The sequence below is a fragment of the Chlorocebus sabaeus genome, chromosome X (genome assembly GCF_047675955.1).
Source record: "Chlorocebus sabaeus isolate Y175 chromosome X, mChlSab1.0.hap1, whole genome shotgun sequence".
NCBI classification, from domain to species: domain Eukaryota; kingdom Metazoa; phylum Chordata; class Mammalia; order Primates; family Cercopithecidae; genus Chlorocebus; species Chlorocebus sabaeus.
In genome coordinates, this window is record NC_132933.1 from 97,043,539 (window position 1) to 97,064,163 (window position 20,625).

The window sequence follows — 20,625 nt, forward strand, 5'->3', positions numbered from 1 at the left end:
ATATGGGTGGGCCTCATCCAATCAGCTGAAGGCCTGAATAAACAAAAAGGCTGACTCTCCCATTAGTAAGAGGGAATTTCTCCTGCCTGACTGCCTTGAGCCAGGACATCAGTCTTTTCCTGCATTCAGACTTGAACTGAAACACTGGTTCCTTCTGAGTCTCAAGCCTGCCAGCTTTTGAACGGGAACTTATATTATCAGTTCTCCTGGTTCTCTGGCCATTGGACTCAGACTGTAACTACATCATTGGCTCTCCTGGGTCTTTAACTTGCTGACTGCAGATCTTTGGACTTCTCAGCCTCCAGAATCATGTCAGCCAATTTCTAATACAGTTTTACACACACACACACACACACACACACACACACACACACACACCCTATTGGTTCTGTTTCACTGGAGAACCCTGATTAATATAGTTTCCTATTGCTTCTCTAACAAATTACCACAAACTTAGTGGCTTAAAACAATAAAAATTTATTATGTTATAGTTCTGGATATCAGAAGTCTGATGTAGGTTTCACTGGGCTAAAATCTAGACGTCAGCAGGGCTCTGTTTCTTTCTTGAGATTCTAGGTAAGAATCAGTTTCCTTGCCTTTTCCAGTTTCTAGTGTGATTGCTCACATTTCTTGGCTCATGGCCCCCTACCTCCATCTTCAAAGCAAAGAACAGCAAATTGACTCTTTCTCACAGCAAGTCATTCTGACATTGACTCTCTTACCTCCCTCTCCCACATTTAAAGGGCCCTTATGATTACATTAGACCATTTGGATAAACCTGGATGATCTCCTTATGTTGGGGGCAGCTGATTAGTAGCCTAAATTCCATCTGCAACCTGACTTCCTCATTGCCATGCAACATATTCATAGGTCCAGGGATTAGGATGTAATCCTCCATGGGGCCATTATTCTGCCTGCCCCAGCCCCTTCCCACATTACTGCTTAAGTTTTCTTCATATATCTGTCTTTCCTAATATATTATGTTTACTTAATTGGTTGTCTGTCTCCTCTTCCTAGAATATGAACTCCATGAGTACAAGGGCTTTATTTTGTTCACTCTCATATCCTGGGCTTCAAAAACAGTGTCTGAAACATAGTAAGTATTGAAAAAATATCTTTTGACTAAATTAATGAGGCCAGAAATTTTGTTAGTGAGGGCTACAGGAGGGCCCTAACCAATTCTTGCTTTATAATGAAGAGTCAGGAATTTAAGCAGGAAATATTAAACTGGCCTATGCAAGGCACTCTTGGGAGAGACCTAAAAATGTTATAAAGTTACACACTTTCTCCCTCCTATTTTTATTAATAAATGGCCCCAGAGAAGTAGAGGCTATAACTGCTTACAGAAACCCAATTCAGGGACAAAACTTCTAAATATTAAAAAACGGTTTAGGTTTGACCTAAATCCTTCAAGCTGGAGGGGTTTTTGCTTTGTTTTCCTGGTGACTGCTTTGTACTGCCTACTGTGGTAAGGCTTCCTATGCTGCAGTAAAACCAGGAGTAAGATAGGTTCACGAGCATTTGCTTTACTATTTCAAAGTAGCCAAATAGTGGTAATCTCACAGTGAGGTACCACATCTGGGTGCACCTCATACTCTCCACTCTGAATAGGCCCTTACATTCAGGAAGGCCATATAACTTCAAGGTTAAGATTAAGTACATGAGCTCCGGAGTTACACTGAATTCAAATCCCAGCTTTGCCATTACTACAATAACTATTAGCAAGTTTCTTATTCTGAGACCAGTTTCCCCATCTTCAAAATGGAGACAGTGATAGTACTTATGCCATGGGGTTCTTGTGAAGATTAACTGAGATAATCCTTATAAAGCACTGACACTTGGTAAGTACTCAACTAAAGGATAGCACCGTTTTCATTTGGCAATCCACCTAACTCTTCTTGGTATCCTATTGAGTTAGCAAATAAAGCTGGATGAAACTGCAACAAGCTAGGTCGTCCCGATACAAATCAGTACCCATAGTCTCTTTATACTAGCAAGGGTTTCCACATGAACATATTACTTATGAAACAGAAGCTTGCCAGGCATTGCTTTTGTCTACAACAGTGCTTCTCAAACTTACAGATCACTTTGAGAATCAGTGGTTTAAAATATATATATCATACTTGGTATAATGCCTTCACTTCATTATTGCCAAAGTGGTGAACACATGTTTTTCCCATACTTGTTTCCATGTCTACATTTCCTCTTTTCTTCCCTAAAGCAGTGGTTTCCAAAGTGTAGTCCCTGGACCAGCAGGATCAGCATCATCTGGCAACGTGTGAAGAGTGTAGATTCATGAGCCTCACCCCAGACCTGCTGAATCTGACACTTTTGGGGTGGGGCAGCAATCTGTTTTAATAAGTCCCCCTCCAAGTGATTCTGATGCATGCTCAAGTTTGAGACCCACTGCCCTATCCTACTGACATAGTTAACACGGCCTATAAAAAGCATTATTTCATTGTATCATTTCATTTCATCTCTAATTTTGATTTCTATTCTCCATCTGTTTCTGTGTGCATGCCTTCACCATCCACCTGATTCCACTTCTGTTTCAAAGTGACTGCATCTTTGGATAAATATATATCTCAAAACTCTTTTGCCTTCAGTGACAAAGACAGCTATCTGGCCATCACCATAAGAAGGATTAAGTCTAATCAGAACCTCATTTGTCTAAACTTTCAAAACATCCATGTCCAAGTTATAACTATAATCTGAGCAGGGATTGAATGAACTAAGGGCAAATAGGATAAAGATATAACTTTATGATTTTTCTGGGCTCATCTAATTTAATGTCTCTATATGTATCAATATCTATCCACCTTAAAAAGAACACATTCAAGTAGTGTGAATGTCTGATTTAGAAGTGAATCCCACTTCATTACTAGTCACAGAATATACCCCTGTTCAATGACTCTTTTCACTTTCCTGAACTCTTTTCATTTTCCTAGATGCTAATAGGATAAAGACTCTGGAATACTTAAATCTCTCCTTCTGCAGAAGATTAACACAGCTGTTGATAGAAATACTCCCATAAAATTGTTTTACAAGTTGAGAATTTTAGTCTACATAATGCAGGTCATGTAGCAAAAAAAAAAAAAAACATGTTTTTTGTTGCTCAGTGAAAACTCTACTTATCCCTCAACTGGAACTATTAAACTAAGGTGAGAAAAGGTGAGAGACCAGTGGTTTAGAAGAAGTTCCTTTATGACATGGAGAAGGAGAAATGGGATGAGTCTACTGTCAACGGTGCTGTAGATTCCCTAAATGGTTCTGTCTTCTATTTTCCTGCAAATGGAAACTGAAAAGGTTAGGGCTTTGTGATATCACACTCCATTTCTCACAGTTCACCGTGCTTCATTTTTTCCTTAGGGGACAAAATTAAAGCCAACTGCCAGCTTGAAAAAGGTTTTAATACTGCTTGATAGAATAATGAAGGTACATCTCATTAAGTGTTATGGAAATTACACCTAATTAACCACTCCTGGACCTCATAAATCCTATTTCTCCCCCCACTTTTTATGCATTCCTTCTCCAGCTGCATCCTGAATAGACTTTCAATACACTTCAGGCATGGATTACTACCAGAGTTTCCCCAGCTGCCATCAGTCAGTACATATGGTCTAGCTTAACTTTCTTTCAAAATTGCTTTCACATAATTCCCTTGCTCAAAGGCCCACAATGCTTTCCTATATCCTATCACATTTAGATGTCTTATATCTGAATTCTTCTGGCTCGCTTTAAGGCCATAATCTGGCTACATTCTTCCCATCCAACTTTATTTTGTGCCTTCCCAACCAGAAGGTCCCCTTCACCTAGGATAACTGTGAAATTCCTTTACTGTTTCTTAGGACAAAGTTGAAGAAACAGGGAAAAGAAAAATAGACACTGAAATCCCTAACAGCAAAAGTTTATTTACAATTGAAGTTAAGGAATATTTTTAATGCATGCTGAGAAAACAGTAATACTCCAAACTTACAGGTTACTTACTGTCTGATAAGGAATACAAGATGATGCTGAGAAAGGCTTTGGCAAACACAACTATTGGAACCAGGTTGCCAGTACATTTAAACACTATTAGAACCTTGTTATCAGAAAACTTACATATCACCTACTTTTATGTAACACCAACTTCATGAACAATTCATCTTCTAACTCCTCAATGGCTATTTAAGTTAATAGCATTCAAGGTTTAACATTAAGACTAGGGAGTAGAGAAGAAATACAGAAGCAATAAGCATCACAACATTTCAGAGCCTACATATATGAATACATTAATTAGGAAACTTTTAATTTTTGTGTGAAACAACATTCATCAATGTTTAGCGCATGAGAAGACACTGCTTTGGTCCATCCACTCTTTCCAGCTTTTCAAAGTGTTTCCTGGCATTGCGGATGTTGATCAGAGTAGCTGCAGAAGCTGAGGGTGGGGGCGGAAACACCCAACAGAATTAAGTATGGGCAGCCAAAGGAATGTCTGACTAGTAAAACACATAAACAAAAGAGAGCCAAATCCCTCAATGTATGTCAGAGAACATACAGGAATAGGAGGTCCCAAGTTATCAAGGTTTAATTTTTCTGAATAAGCAGAAGATTTATTCATATTCTAAACACAAAATTTACAAAATAAATTTCCAAAATCTTTTGGTTTGGAGCTAACAACATAAAACCCATAAATTTATGTTATATTTTAATATTAACTTAAAGTAGCAAAAGCCGATGAATGAGAAATTAATTTAAACTCTGGGACCATCCTGAAAAATACTGCAAGAACCTTTATTTCAATGGTTGTGATAGTCATGGTTATTATGGTATGGAAGCATCAAACACCCCTTCATGCCCATAACAGAAATATGAGAATATGGTACATAGGAATATGCAATGACATATAAAATAGTTTGTCATTTAATAGTTTAAGAGCTTAGATTGACTAGTCTTTTAAAAATCTATACCAGATGCAGCACAAATCATGTATTTGGGTTCTCTTTTCTTTAAAATTCTTGGATTTAGTGACTTGCTTTTTGAAGTTCCCATGAAGAAAAACGTAATACACTAGAGGGTAAATTATTTTTAAGCTTTAAAATATAAGTCTATTAAATAAAAACTATTTACCACTAGTACTAAAATAGTTTTTTTTATTGTGGTAAAGTATACATAACACAAAGTTTATCATTTAAATTATTTTTAAGCATACAGTTCATTGGGATTAAGTGCCCTCACATTGTTGTGTAATCATCTCCACTATAAAACAGCTTTTAAGTATCTAATAAGGTACTACCTCTGGGACAATTGTTTAAAGAATATGTGGCTTTGAAGCTAGGTCAGCTAAGTTTAAACTTACGAATGGATGGATCAGACATCACAACCATCACATAAGTGTTGGATGTAAAGATGTCAATGAAAGCAGCGAAGTTAGAGTTCCTGACTTCCATACTCTGGAAAGAGGCAGCCAGCTTGCTATAGGAAAAAGAAGAAAAGTGGTTAAAGAATGAAATAATAACACTGTAACAAGCTCTTATCATTTATGTTAAACATCTTTTTTATAGCATTATACCTCAATTCACCACTTCATTAAGATTGTTAATCACTAACTCTATTTTTTCCAAGGAAACTCTTATACTGAATTTAACATGTTTTGAAAAGTAACTGGGACAAAAGTGGGCTAGGACTTGATTTTTAAAATTTTTTCAATTTCAATTTATTTTTTTATGAGTCAGAGTCTCGCTCTGTCACCCAGGCTGGAGTGCAGTGGTGCCATCATGGCTCACTGCAGCCTTGAAATCCTGGCTCAAGTCTTAGGCTCCTGCCTAAGCCTCCCAAGTAGCTGCGACTACAGAGGTGCATGCCACCACATCTGCCTAAAGCACTTGAAACTGACTGTGAAATGAAAATTGGCTTAGACCTAGATCCATGTTTAAAATCATATTCAGAAGACTTCTTCAACATTTAATAAGCATCTTAAGTTGAAATTTCCTTATCATTGAGATTAAAGCCTACATCTTTTCAGTGTTACATTTAAATTCAAGAAATGATCTTTTTTCTTTGAAAACAAACAAGGCAACTATATTTGCTTGTCATTGGTTATTTCTTCTTCAAAATGTTAGCATAAACATTCCAGAAAGTCTCAAAGTGTGCTAAGGCATAGAGAGTAAGCTTACTCCTGCTGTTCTGGAATCAAACTTTTATCAGGGTAAGGATTTTGATTATTAAATCTTTGCTAAATTATGGTGTTCAGCCATTCCTTTTTCCTAGATTCGCAATGCTATGATTCAAATTTTATTTAACAATGGCTGACACAACATGATTAAACATTTCTAGACTGTCTTTTCTGTACCATTTCTGAATCAGTACCTATTTTAATTCAGTTAAATAGTAAATACTTAAAGTAGTAGTTTTAGACTAAATTTTGGTATTCAGTAAGACAAATGCTCCTTCCTTCTTCTTTTTCAAAACTCTCTTGGATATTCTGTTTCTTCCCAAATAGTATCAATCATCTCAAAAAGATATTCTGTTTGGATATTTTTCATATGCTTCTGTACCAGCTGAGTTTGCATTAAAGGACAAGGACCTGCACTTCAGTCAACTGGAGGCCCCTTAGAATTTAGCTTTCTCTTTGATTGAAGGAACTATTCTGAATATAGAAGTACAGTTAACTATAGTTACTTGAACTTCTAAAAAATGACAATAATTTTTTCAAGAGATTAACAGATCATTCATACAAGATCTCTTACCTGCAGCTCAGCTTGAACTGCTTAATAATGTTGCTTATTTTCTCAAATCTATGGGCATCACGCTGCTCTTTACACTGATAGTGAGAAATTACCTATGAAAAAGAATATTGTCCTTTGAATCCATGCAAAATAGTCATATCATCCTCTGCTACTCCTCAAAGCAGACATTTGTGAGTCCCTTGGTCACTGGTTTTTAGGGTAGAGTAGACTTGGCACCTGGCTTATTGTCTCTTTTCCTCTGTCCTGTATCTTACCAACATTCTGTGTGATTTCAACGTCTATTCAGATGGCCCATCTAGTACCGTTTGGTTATAATTTTATTAAATCATTTACGTATTGCCTATTTTGGTTCACTGCTATTTTTTCTAACTTTAATCACTAAATATTCATTTTATTTCAATATTTCACATGATAGTCTTCGATTTTTAAAAAGTACAAATCAAAAAGAAAAACATAAAAATTCCTAGCTGTTCTTGAGGTATACTTCACGTGTTTAATTTTTAAAAAGCCCAAGCTAACCAAATAGCTTTTGGAATTATATTTTAAAAGCGTAACTGGTTGATTCCAATCCCTGAGGACTATTTACAAATGAACTTATGCAGGATGGACATCCACACCAGCTGAAAATACTTTTCTAACTTTTTCACATTTTAATAAAACCACACAAGTATTACCTATAGGCTGAATATGCAGATGCAGAGTGTCTAGTAGGAAGCAAAACTGAGTCACTCACCAGAAGAAAACTCACAGGGAAATTCCATGAGACAATGTGAAAATTTCAAAACATAATTTCTATACCAGTGGAAGAACAAATCCCCCTTGCTTGACTTCACCCCGTTCAGTGAAAATGTTCAGTCACATCTAAACTTGGTCCCAAGAGAAACAAAAACTACCTGTTACTATTAGTGAGGAACAGGGAGCTTATATTAGGTTAACCTCTACAACCATGTGTGGCAGACATAGTAGGGGAATACTGCTGAAGCAGGTTTCGGTCCTGCCACGTACATCAAGACAGAATAGCTTTCTTGCTCATGGTTACTCACACTAGCAGGAAAAACAGGCTCAGGGTAGCACAATTCCAAGCAAGTGACCTCTGTCAGTGGGCTGAGACAGAAAGATACTCTAATTAGGACTCCTTGCCCCATCTATACCAGCTAGAAGGATGGCTCCCAAATACTCTTGGGGTTACAAATAATATTTCCACAAAGGAAGAGGGGAAAATTGTACTTTAGATTCTCTGCCCTGTTGCTATAGTAGCAAAAGGAATCAATATTTAATAGTTTGCCAGCTAAATGCCAAGGCTTGCTAGGTGCTCAATGTTCCTGTGTCCCATTTTCATCTGCACAATAAATCTACGATCTAGATATTTGTAGAAGGAAAACAAGCCCCTAGAGATTAAGTATTGTTTCTAAAATCACCAAGCATTGGCAGGGCCCAGAAACAAATTATTTACTGGGAAAGACTCTTAGAGTTACATTTACCAAGGCTAATTAGCAATTACTTATGCAGTGTGTTGTGACATCTTAAATTAGTTTCTGTTATTGCTATTTTTAAAATGTATTTACAAATACAATACTGGTTTTTGCATCCCCCTTTCAGGGTTATACAAACAGTAGGCTCTAATATAGTTGCTAAGCTCAATTTACAAGAAAAATAGAAATACCAACATGCTTCTTTCCCTCTCCACTTCTTCATGTGAACTCCTAACTATATCACTGAGATGACCATAACGTTTCTTCTACATTAAAAGTTTTCAATGAGTCTTTTAGAGAAAAGGATAGGATGTGAGTTTTCTCAAAAGGAAAATATGCCACATTTCATAATAAAAGTCCACAGGAAATAGGAATCCTTTAACATAAATGAACAGTGATTAGCATAAAGAATCTGAACTCTTTTTTTTTTTTTTTTTTGAGACAGAGTTTCACTCTTGTTGCCCAGGCTGGAGTGCAATGGCACGATCTCGGCTCACCACAACCTCCACCTCCCGAGTTCAAGCGATTCTCCTGCCTCAGCCTCCTGAATAGCTGGGATTACAGGCATGTGCCACCACACCTGGCTAATTTTGTATTTTTTAGTAGAGATGGGGTTTCTCCATGTTGGTCAGGCTGGTCTCAAAATCCTGACCTCAGGTGATCCACCCACCTCGGCCTCCCAAAGTGATGGGATTACAGGTGTGAGCCACCGCACCCAGCCAATAATCTGAACTCACTAATAAGAAATACCTGCAAAAATCTAAGTTTCATTAACTTCTAAAGAGCTACACACCAAAGGGCTTCCTTCTTTCAGGTCACTTGCTGACAATACTATTTTATAAATAAGGCTGTACATGCTGAAGTTGACAAGAGGGAAGAAGGTTCTTCGTGAAAGTAGTGACATGCTGTTCTCTGCTGCTGAAAACAAAGAAGGTACAGTGTGAAGTACATCTGCAAAGCAGAAAGTTCTTACCAGAAAAGTAGCTCTCTCAAACAGAAGTACTTCATCAGCTTCGATAATTTCAGCAAAGTTCCTTAGGTTCATTTCCAGCTGCTGAACATTGGGAATCAGCTGATAAACTATGCTGGACCAAGCCTAACAGAACAGAAACACAGTGTACTATTATTAACAGCTAGTCAGTCCCAGACCTTTGAAATTAGTAAGTACACTATAACATGTGGACAGCAAAATATGATGATAATCCAGTCCCAAACAAATACTGACATTAAATATGATATAACACAAATGAAATGAGAAAATGAAGCTAGTATCTGATTTTTATCCTTGAGTTGAATTTTTTTTTAAGTTCAAACAGTTTTGTAAAATGCTGGAGAAACTTATTTCCATTGATAATTGAAAGCAAACAAATATTTAATGCCATCATGTTGCCTTAGGAAAAAAGTTGAAAAATATGATCTACTCTGTTAAAAAGCTCCTAATCTAGTCACAAATATTTAAGCCCAACAGTGTAGATTTCTCTAAAGATCAGAACCTAATTATGCTATATTTAACATATACCTAAGAATCAATTTAATGAAAGTAGCAGAGCCACATAGACAAATGGCCCCTCCCCTCAATAGAATAATATACCATTAAAAGAGAAACTAGTGGCATTATCATTCCCAAAGGTTTGTTGTTATCTGCATAAGTTATTGATCCAATTGAATTCAAAATGATCTACTGTGTTTTTGCCTAAAACTGACTTCATCCAGGAGTATGACTAATGTAAGCAGTTGAAATTAACCACACTCTCCCTCTATTCTTATAGGCTCTTTTATTTGTATTTTCATTATAATACTTCCTTCACTCTGACTCCAATTTGTCTGGTAAGGTGTACTTTGTTCTTCTCTCCCCTACAAGAGGGCAGGAACCTGGTCTTAGTCATTTGTGTATCCAACAGCATCAAGCAGGTATGTAATGAGTGCTTGTTGAATAAAACTTAATATAAAAATTTAAGTCAGCTCTATGCAACATTGATGTAAGAGATAGAAGTGCCATGTCTCTGTTCCAATTAGTTTTATTACTTAGGCATGAGGGTTCAGGTTCCAAGTTCCCAGGTCGGTGTTAATGTCACTGCTGAATTTACCTTGGAGAAGGCACCAAAGCTAACCACAGCAGAGACATTGTCACTCACAGCAGTGTTGTGATTAGCCAATTGTCTTTGGTCGTGTTATGTATTGCCATCCTTCACACCGCAGTTGGTTCTTATCAGTGCGTCATGTCCATCCTTATTCACGGTTACCTGTTCTATGGGAATAAGGCTTTGAGAGAAATTCGGCCCATATTAATCTAGAACAGTATTTCCTAGACAGGTATCTCAAAATGATCTGTTATTAGAGTGAGGCTAGGTCAACATAATATTGGGGAAAATGAATTAGTTAAAAAAAAAAAAAGCAATGGCTATTTTAAAGTCCAATGGTTTTTCTCCTTGCCACGTCAGGTTTCTGTGCTTCTGGTTGTAGATACTTGTCAGATGCCGTTGATACTGAAGCTCTAGCTACCAGTGACAGAGAAGGGTGCTTTCCTACCCAGAGTCAGACTTGTCAATGGATACCAGAAGCAGTCTGAAGGAAAGGGCTAACTATAGGAGGATCCAAAAGGACCTAGTCCTTCAAATAACCAGATCAGTAGGAGAAAGGGAGGAATCAGAATAAGGAGCCTATGTGCCAATAAGGTAATTTCAGCTTCATCCATAACAAAGCTATTGTTGCAACCTCCATAATAAGTGTAAGCAGTGTGGTATCCATTCCAGAAATGGGAACAGTACTTCTGGTTGAAAGAATGCTCGTCTCCAATTTGGCATGAAAGTTGAAGCTATTATACCATATGCTAGGCATAACATGTCTGATTCTAAGACTCCTTCTCCAATCTCTTTCCTAAATATTGTCATTTTATTGCCATCCAAACTTAGACAGACTAGCTTATATCATGTAGAAGTACCTGAATACTAGATACAACTCCAATCAGCATTGAGACCACAACAGGTCAAAATGGATGATGGCCAGTAAGTAAAACCTCTGCTATCACAAAGACCAGTACCAAATTAATCATCACCAAACTGGCTAATTCAGTGTGACTCAGTAGCTATGTCGACCCAATCTAAGATCAAAACCCAAGTCTCTTAATATTAAGTTTGATATTCTTCAAACAATTTGTTGCAGATTATTTTTCTTTTTAGTACAACAAATCTAGATGGCTATGAAATAGTTTAAAATCTTTCAGTTTTGTTAACATCCTTCTAGGTTTTTTTTCATGCTCTTAAAATGAGGGAACTCAGGGAGACATACACACCTTATAGAGGGTTTCATCCCAGATAGATGTTCGGAAACAAGAACATTCCAATGGGCGAGACAAACGCCTCAAATCTTCTTCTCGCTCTTTAAAAATCTAAATTAAAAAGCCCAACATACTGATCAACATATAATAGTTCTCATCTTTCAAGCTAAGATGTAGTTATTTTATCATATTTTAACCAGGAGCTTTTTGTTCCTTTCTAAGAGGAATTTTAAGTATGTCTATTTCACAAACTAGGATGGCAGAAATTGTTTCAGGTCAGGTCTAAAAGTGCAATAGCTAGAATTCTTCAGGCCTATCCTGCTTATGCTAAATACTCACTATGAGCACTATGTTTATAAATAAAGCTTATCATACAGAGGAGTCTTAATACATCAAACACTCCAAATCACCAAATCTGGGTCATTTTAAGATAGTTATACACATACCAAGAATATATAAATGAAAATATTTTAACCCTTGTATATATCTTTCTCAGACACATATATACATATGGAAAAATATCTATATAAACATATATACACTGATATTTTCCCAGGAGTCAGTGGATTATTGTTAAATATGTACATACACACTGGGATGGCTAATTTTATGTGTCAAGTTAGCTAGGCCATGATACCCAGACATTTGGTTAAACACCAATCTGTATGTTGTTGTAAAGGCAGTTTTTAGTTAAGATTAACATTTGAATCAGTAGACTCTGAGTAAAGTAGTTCATTCTGTATAATGTGGGTGGGCCTCATCTAATCAGATGAAGGCCTTAAGAGAAAAAGCCTGACATTTCCCCAAGAAAAAAGAATTTTGCTTCCAGATTGCTTTCTAACCTGAACCACAAAATTAACTCCACATTAACTCTTCCACGGGTCTCCAGTCTGTCAGCCTGCCCTGCAAATTTTGGACTTGCTAGTCTCTACAATTAGTTGAGAAAGTTCCTTAAAATCAATCTCAGTCTTTCTCAATCTCTCTCCCTAAACACACACACACACACACACACACACACACACACACGTACACACATATATATGTATGTATATGTATATTCACATATTCTATTAATTCTGTTATTCTGGAGAACCCTAACACAGACTTTAGTACTGAGAGTGATTCTAGAGAATAATCTTAAGGATGAGTTTTCTAAATTGGTTCTGGGGTTGGTTCTCTAATCTGATTAGATTTAAAGGCCCTAATGACTCTCTTTCCAGTAGAAAAGAGAGTACTGATCATCTATAGTGTGATGTGGCAGCAGAGATACACAAAATACCACCACTGGATATTCCTAATAAAATAGTTTTAAGAGGCAAGGTTCCAGGTGACCACATACAAAATTTTGAACATTTTTGTCAAAATAACAAATATGAGATTGGCTGGCTGATCCTAAGTGTGCTGAATAAAGGAGAGAAAGGATGAGCTCAGAGATCTGAATTATCAGTGTAAGTACTTTATAAATGACCAGAAAGTTTCTATGACTGCCCTGAAAAAAACCTCTTAACCCCTATAGCTGCAGAGCTGAGACTGATGAAAACCAAACTCAGAATCTCATCCTTTAAGTGGATGAATTACAATGCAAACTGAATTCACAACCTCACAGGGCATCTGCTAATAAAGTGAGGGCATTGACCAAGAAGAAGTAGGATTCTAAAATTTGGAATGGAGGTTATTTGGGAAGATCCTAATGAAGCTGGCAAAATTGAACCCTTAAATTCTCAGTCTTCTTTGCCAGTAGAAGCAGCCACTCATCCATATCTTAGATTAACTCTATTTGGCCTGAGAAAACTGCAATGGTCTCCTCTGAGGTATCTGCCATGCAAGACACTACTGATTCACCTCCACTACCCCTCTTTGCTTCTAGACCTATAACTAGTTCAAGTCTCAGCAGGCTCCTAAAGGTGAGGTGTGAAGTATGACCCATGAGGAATTATGCTATACTCCAAAGAACTACATAATTTCTCCAATTTACAGACAAAAACCAAGGAAATATGTATGGGAATAGGTATTAAAGGTATGGGAAAACAGTGGAAAAAATATAAAGTTGAATCAGGCTAAATTTACTGATAGGAGCTCATTAAGCAGAGGTTCCACACTTAATGTTGCAGCCCATGGGGTAAGAAAGAGCTTTAACAGTTTGTTTGGACGGTTGGATGAAACATGGACCAAAAGGTGGCCTAAACGACATGAAGTTAAAATGCCAGAACTGATTTGGTATACTCTAGAAGAAGAGATTCATTAAAAAAAGAGGCTTTAGGGACATTGTAATGTTCAAGTATTAACAGATTTATTTAAGGCCTACTCACCAAACCTGCGAGGTTCCAGAAGACACACCTTTCTTTCATCATGACTATGAAAAATAAAGTTGTGAGGGCAGCCCCAGCTTCTTTCCCCAGTTATGTGATCATTCTTCTCAGCAGGCTAGAACTTTCAGTGGGAACTGCTGCCACTGAATTGGGAAACCTAAATGCAATGGGAGTAGTTGGATCCTAGAATGGCAGGAACCAAGTGGGGGCACTTAATCACCAAAGACAAGGTGGGCATAGTACCATAACTGAAGCAGAGTCAAAGCATTAATCAGAATAGTCTGACTCGTAGAGACCTATGGTGTTGGCTAGTTATCATGATGTTCCTAGAAGTGAAATGGATGGGAAGTCTACTAAATTTTTACTTGATCTGTATATGTGGAAGAATTCTAGGTCAAGTGATAAAAAATTTAATTTGAATTATTAAATTGGAGAGTCACAGCTTCTCAATCAATACCCAGACTTGTACCAGTTTACAAACCCACACCCCTTGAATGAAGGGGAGCCTGGGTCCCTTTGAGGAAGGACACTGCCAAGTATTTATACTGTTAATCTTCCTCCCAGCCTCCTGCAAATGGACCTATGTGGCCTTTTACCAGGGTGACTGTGCGTTAGGGAAAAGGAAATAATCTACTACTGAGCATTAGCTCTGAATTGACCCTAATTCCAGGGAGACCTAAAATGTAACTGTGATCCAGCAGTCAAAGTAGGGCCTTATAAAGATTAAGTAATCAATGGAGTTTTAGCTCAGGTCTGTCTCATGTAGGCCCAGTGGGTCCTTGCAACCTTCTTGTGGGTTATTTTTCCTGTTCCAGAGTACATAATTGAAACAGACATGCTCAACAACTGGCAGAATCCCTCATTGGTCTCTGGACCTGTGTAGTGTAGGCTGTTGTGGTGGAAAAGCCAGGTGGAACCCATTAGAATGGCCTCTACCTAGGTAAATGGTAACCAAAAACAATATTGCATATTCTTGGAAGGATTGCAGAGGTTAGTGCCACCATCAGACTTGAAAGATGCAGAGTTGGTGATTACCACCACATCCTCCTTCAAATCTCCTATTCAGCCTGTGTAGAAGAAAGATGACTCCTGGATAGTGGATTGTCATAAACTTAACTAGATGGTGACTACAATTGTAGCTGCTGTGCCAAATGTGGTTTCATTGCTTGAGCAAATTAACATATCCCCTGGTACCTGTATGCAGCTGGTTTTCTAACAAATGCTCTTTTCTCCATACCTGTCTTTATTAAGGTCCACCATAAGTACACTGTAAGTTGTTTGCTTTCCGCAGGCAAGGCCAGCAATACACTTCACTGTCCTGCTGCAGGGGTATATCAGCTCTCTAGTCCTATGTCATAATTTGCTTCACAAGAATCTTGACCACCTTCACAAGAATCTTGACCACCCTTTTATAAGATATTAGGCAGGTCCATTATATTGATGACATTATGCTGATGGGACCTAATGAGCGAGAAGTAACAACTACATTAGACTTACTGGTAAGATAGCTGCACGTCAGGGGATAGGAAATCTGACAAAAATTCAGGGGCCTTCTACCTCAGTGAAATTTTGAGGGGTGCAGTGGTATGGAGAGATATCCCTCCTAAGGTGAAGGTTAAGTTGTTGCATCTGGCCCCTCTTACAACCCAGAAAGAGGCACGACATCTAGTAAGCCTCTTTGAATTTTGGAGGCAACACAGTCTTCATTTGGCTGTGTTATTCTGGCCCGTTTACCAAGTGACCCAAAAACCTGATAGTTTTGAGTAGGTCCCAGAACAGAAGGTTCAGGCTGCTATTCAAGCTGCTTTCCACTTGGGTCATACGATCCAGCACATCCAATGGTGCTTGAAGTGTCAATGGCAGATAGGGATGCCATTTGGAGTCACTGGCAAGCCCTCATACGTGAATTGCAGCACATGCCTTCAGCATATTGAAGCAAACCCCAGCTATTGTTCACAGATAACTATACCCCTTTTGGGAAACAGTTCTTAGTTTGCTATTAGGTCTTAGTATAGACTGAGCACTTAATCATGGGCCACTAAGTTACCATGAGACCTGAGCTACTGATCATGAACTGGGTATTACTTGACCTACCAAGCCATAAAGTTGTGCATACACAGTAGGACTCCATCACTAAATTAAAGTGGTATATATGAGATCAGGCTCAAGTAGGCCTTGGATGAACAAGTAAGGAACATGGCCACAGTCCCCATTCCTGCTATACTACCCTCTTTTTTTTTTTTTTTTTTTTTTTTTTTGAGTCACTCTGTCACTCAAGCTGGAGTGCAGTGGCACAGTCTCGGCTCACTGCAACTTCCACCTCCCAGGTTCAAGCGATTCTTGTGCCTCAGCCTCCTGAGTAGCTCAGACTACAGGCGCATGGCACACACCACCACACCTGGCTAATTAGTGTATTTTTAGTAGAGATGGGGTTTTGCCATGTTGGCCAGGCTGGTCTCGAATTTCTGACCTCAAGTGATTTGCCCACCCCGGCCGCCCAAAAAGCTGGGATTACAGGCATGAGCCACCATGCCCGGCCTATACTACCCTCTCTTTTCCAGCCTGCAACTATGGCCTTATGGGGAGTTCCCCACAATCAGCTGACAGAGAAAGAAAACTCAGGACTGGTTTACAGATAGTTCTGCATGATACACAGGTGCTATCTGGAAGTGGACAACTGCAATACTACAGGCCCTTTATGGGACAGCCCTAAAAGAAAGTAGTAAAGGGAAATCCTCCCAATGGGCAGAACTTTGACCACCTGGTTGTTCATTTTGCTAGGAAGAAGAAATGGCCATACATACAATTAGTTACCAATTCATGAGCTATGGCCACTGGTCTGCTGGATGGTCAGGGACTTAGAAGGAACATGACTGGAAAATTGGTGACAAAAAGGTCTGTGGAAGAGGTATATAAACAGATCTTTCTCAATGGGTGAAAAATGTGAAGATATTTGTGTCTCATATGAATGCCACCAAAGAATGACTTCAGCAGAAGAGAATTTTAATAACCAAGTAGATAGGATGACCTGTTCAGTCTCTTTCTCCAACCATGCAGGTAACTGCCCAATGAGCTCTTGAATAAAGTGGCCATGGTGGCAGGGTTGTTATGTATGGTCTCAGCATCATGGACTTCCACTCACCGAGGCTGATCTGACTACAGCCACAACTGAGTGTTCAATCTGTTAGCAACAGAGACCAACACTGAGTCCCTGATATGGCACTATCTCCCAAGCTGATCAGCTAAGTACCTGGAGGCAGGTTGATTACACTCATCTGCTCCCATCATGGAAGGGACATGATTACTTAATTACACATTCTGGATAGGGATTTGCCTTCCCTGCATGCATTTCTTCTGCCAAAACTACCATACATGGATTTACAGAATGCCTCATCCACCATCACAGTATTGTACGCAGCATTGCTTCTGATCAAGGAACTCACTTCACAGCAAATAAAGTGAGGCAATGGGCTCATCCTCATGAAATTCACTGGTCTTACCATGTTCCCCACCATCCTAAAGCAGCTGGCTTGACAGAATGGCAGAATGGCCTTTTTGTTTTGTTTTAATTAGAGATGCATCTCACTATGTTCCTAGGCTGGATTTCAACGAGGCTACGCAACCCTTTTGCCTTACCCTCCCGCAAGGAGATAGGACCACAAGCACGAGCCACCATACCTGGTTCGAATGGCCTTCTGAAGATGCACAGTGCCAACTATGTTGCGATACTTTGCAGAGCTAGGCAAGGTTCTCTAGGAGGCTGTATGTGCTCTGAATCAGCGTCCAGAAAATGGTGCTTTTTATTTCATAGTGAGGATTCATGGGGTGGAAACTGCGCCACCACTCACTCCAGTGACCCACTAGCAAAATTTTTGTTTCTTGCCCCTGTGACCTTATGCTCTGCTAAACTAGAGGTCTCGGTTCCAAAGGCAGAAATGTGTATACCAGGAGACATAGTGATTCCACTGAACTGGAAGTTAAGACTACCAACCAGCCACCTTGGGTCCCTCAAGCCTCTGAATCAACAGGCAAAGAAAGAAGTTACTATGCTGACTGGACTGACTGATCCTGACTACCATGGGGAAGCTGGATTGCTCCTCCACAACAGAGGTAAGGAAGAAGAGTATTTCTGGAATATAGGAGAGCTCTTAGGATGTCTCTTAGTAATAGCACGTTCTGTAATTAAACTCAATGGAAAACAACAATGCCCAATTCAGGAAGGTCCACTAATGGTCTTTGGGTCACCCCACCAGATAATACAACAAGCTGAGGTGATTGCTGTGGGCAAAGGTAATAAGGAACTGAATAAGGCAGTTATAAATACCAGCTAAAAATCACATGACCAGATATATAAATGAGAATTGCAATTGTCAAGAGTACTTCATCTTGATTTTGTTATGAACATGTATCTATGTATATAAAGTAAATGTCTATTTTTTCCCTTTTAATCCCTTATCATGAACATATCATATGTCATAATATTTAAGTATTGTTAACTTTACATTATAATGTAAAAGAAGAGTAAACATTAGTCAATAACTTTACATCCTCTTCTAGGAAAATGATTAGTGCATTTTTGGTTGTATGCAGGATTACTGTATCATGTTAAGTGGAAGTATGACCTTGTTATTGTTTTTATTTGAAGATTAAGTATGGTTTCGTAGATGTGTATGAGTGCCAAGTTGACAAGGGGTGTGACTGTAATATTTAGTTTTACGTGTTAACTTGGCTAGGCCACAGTATCCAGACATTTAGTCAAACAGCAGTCTAGATATCACTGTGAAGGTATTTTTCAGATGAGAGTAACATTTAAATCAGGAGACTTTGGGTAAAGATTACAACCTATAATGTAAGTGGGCCTTATTTAATCAGTTGAAGGTCTCAAAATAAATACCCCTCTCTCTGCATGTGTCTCTTCCTGTCTTTCAACGCATGGGTGCATGTGTGAGTACAAGCGCACACATAAACACACATACACACACAATTAGTTCTGTTTCTCTGGAGAACCCTAAGATACACACATAGAAGAAAATAACTAGGTGCAGTTTTTGTATTGTTGAAATTTGCCATTTGATATTGGAATACATTCTTAAGTAAATGTGGTTATGTGAGACATCATTTTAATGTCCATTTCTCGCTTTATGTTTTTTTGCTAATGACTTATTACTTGCTGTTTGTTTTATATTTATTTTAGACTATGGAAATGATGTTAGACAAAAAGCAAATTTGAGCGATTTTCTTATTCGAGTTCAAATGGGTCATAAATCAGCGGAGACAACTCACAACATCAACAATGCATTTGGCTCAGGAACTGCTAACGAACGTATGGTGCAGTGGTGGTTCAAGATATTTTGCAAAGGAAACACGAGCCTTGAAGATGAAGAGCATAGTGCTAGCCATCAGAAGCTGACAACGATCAATTGAGAGCAATCATCAAACCTGATCATCTTACAACTACACGAGAAGTTGCCAAAGAAATCAACGTCGACCATTCTATGGTTGTTCAGCATTTGAAGCAAATTGGAAAGGTAAAAAAGCTCAACAGGTTTGCTCATGAGCTGAGCAAAAAAAAAAAAAAAAATCATTATTTTGAAGTGTTGTCTTCTCTTATTCCATGCAACAACAACAAATGATTCTCTCAGTTGGATTGCGGTGTGCACCAAAAAGTGGATTTTATATGACAACTGGTGACAATTGGCTCAGTGGATGGACTAAGAAGCTCCAAAGCACTTCCCAAAGCCAAACTTGCACAAAAAAACTCATGGTCACTCTTTGTTGGTCTGCTGCCGGTCTGATCCACTACAGCTTTCTGAATCGCGGGGGAACCATTACATATGATAAATACGCTCAGCAAATCAACGAGATGCACCAAAAACTGCAACACCTGCTGCCAGCACCAGTCACAGAAAGGGTACAATTCTCCATGACAACACCCGACCGCACATTGCACAACTAACACTTCAAAAGTAGAAGGAATTGGGCACGAAGTTTTGCCTCATTCATCATATTCACCTTACCTCTTGCCAACCAACTACTACTTCAAGCATCTTGACAATCTTTTGCAGGGAAAACACTTCCACAGCCAGCAGGATGCAGAAAATGCTTTCCAAGAGTTTGTCGAATCCTGAAGCACGAATTTTTGTGCTACAGGAATAAACAAATGTGTTTCTTGTTGGCAAAAATGTGCTAATTGTAATGGTTCCTATTTTCATTAAGAAAGATGTGTTTGAGCCTAGTTATGATTTAAAATTCATGGTTCAACAATGAGATCACTTGGACTCGGGAAGGGGGACATCACACACCGGGGCCTATCATGGGGAGGGGGGAGGGGGGAGGGATTGCACTGGGAGTTATACCTGATGTAAATGACGAGTTGATGGGTGCTGACGAGTTGATGGGTGCAACACACCAACATGGCACAAGTATACATATGCAACAAACCTGCACGCTATGCACATGTACCCTAGAACTTAAAGTATAATAATAATAATAAATAAATAAATAAATAAATAAATAAATAAATAAATAATTCATGGTTCAAAATCACAATTATTTTTGCAGCAACCTTAGCTGAAATGGATATTTAGGGAAGTACACTAACCATTTTACCTAAAACTTCTAAGTCTATATTTTTAATAAAATAAAGAACATACTTTTCTTAATTAAGCTTAAAGTATCTTGAAGAATATTAATCTATCTTTGGAAATCTTTATATACGCATTTAGAAAATAATAAGATGATTAATCAAAATTACAAGTGATTTTTTTTTCCAAGATGATAGACTGAAGGCTTTGTTAGCGGGCCTCACCTGCTTGGAAACAGCAGAGTGGTGTGTAGAG

At 38.4% G+C, this 20,625-nt stretch overlaps 2 protein-coding genes and 1 long non-coding RNA gene across 5 annotated transcripts in view; 2 read left to right on the top strand and 1 right to left on the bottom strand.

The window, feature by feature from the left end:
- LOC140710867 (uncharacterized) overlaps nt 1-2,912 on the top strand; it is a 162,768-nt gene extending 159,856 nt beyond the window's left edge. The window contains exon 5 of the long non-coding RNA XR_012091994.1: nt 1,018-2,912. This is a non-coding gene — a long non-coding RNA (uncharacterized lncRNA). The remainder of the gene's footprint in view (nt 1-1,017) is intronic.
- Nucleotides 2,913-3,883: 971 nt separating this feature from the next.
- The window catches only part of RRAGB (Ras related GTP binding B), a 41,289-nt gene continuing 24,547 nt past the window's right edge, over nt 3,884-20,625 (bottom strand). For 2 of the 3 annotated variants that reach the window (XM_007991854.3, XM_007991856.3), the window contains 5 exons: nt 11,493-11,588; nt 9,174-9,296; nt 6,729-6,820; nt 5,339-5,454; nt 3,884-4,417 (listed from right to left, as the gene is read on the bottom strand). In XM_007991854.3, coding sequence (XP_007990045.1) covers nt 4,320-4,417; nt 5,339-5,454; nt 6,729-6,820; nt 9,174-9,296; nt 11,493-11,588 — 525 coding nt within the window. In that variant the 3' untranslated portion in view covers nt 3,884-4,319. The remainder of the gene's footprint in view (nt 4,418-5,338; nt 5,455-6,728; nt 6,821-9,173; nt 9,297-11,492; nt 11,589-20,625) is intronic. The other variant, XM_007991857.3, reaches the window with a different exon arrangement.
- Nucleotides 14,096-20,064, top strand: LOC140710866 (uncharacterized). The gene is made up of 2 exons (XM_073013645.1): nt 14,096-17,896; nt 18,981-20,064. The coding sequence occupies exons 1-2, from the start codon at nt 17,362-17,364 to the stop codon at nt 19,208-19,210; spliced, it is 765 nt and encodes a 254-aa protein (XP_072869746.1). The 5' UTR covers nt 14,096-17,361; the 3' UTR covers nt 19,211-20,064.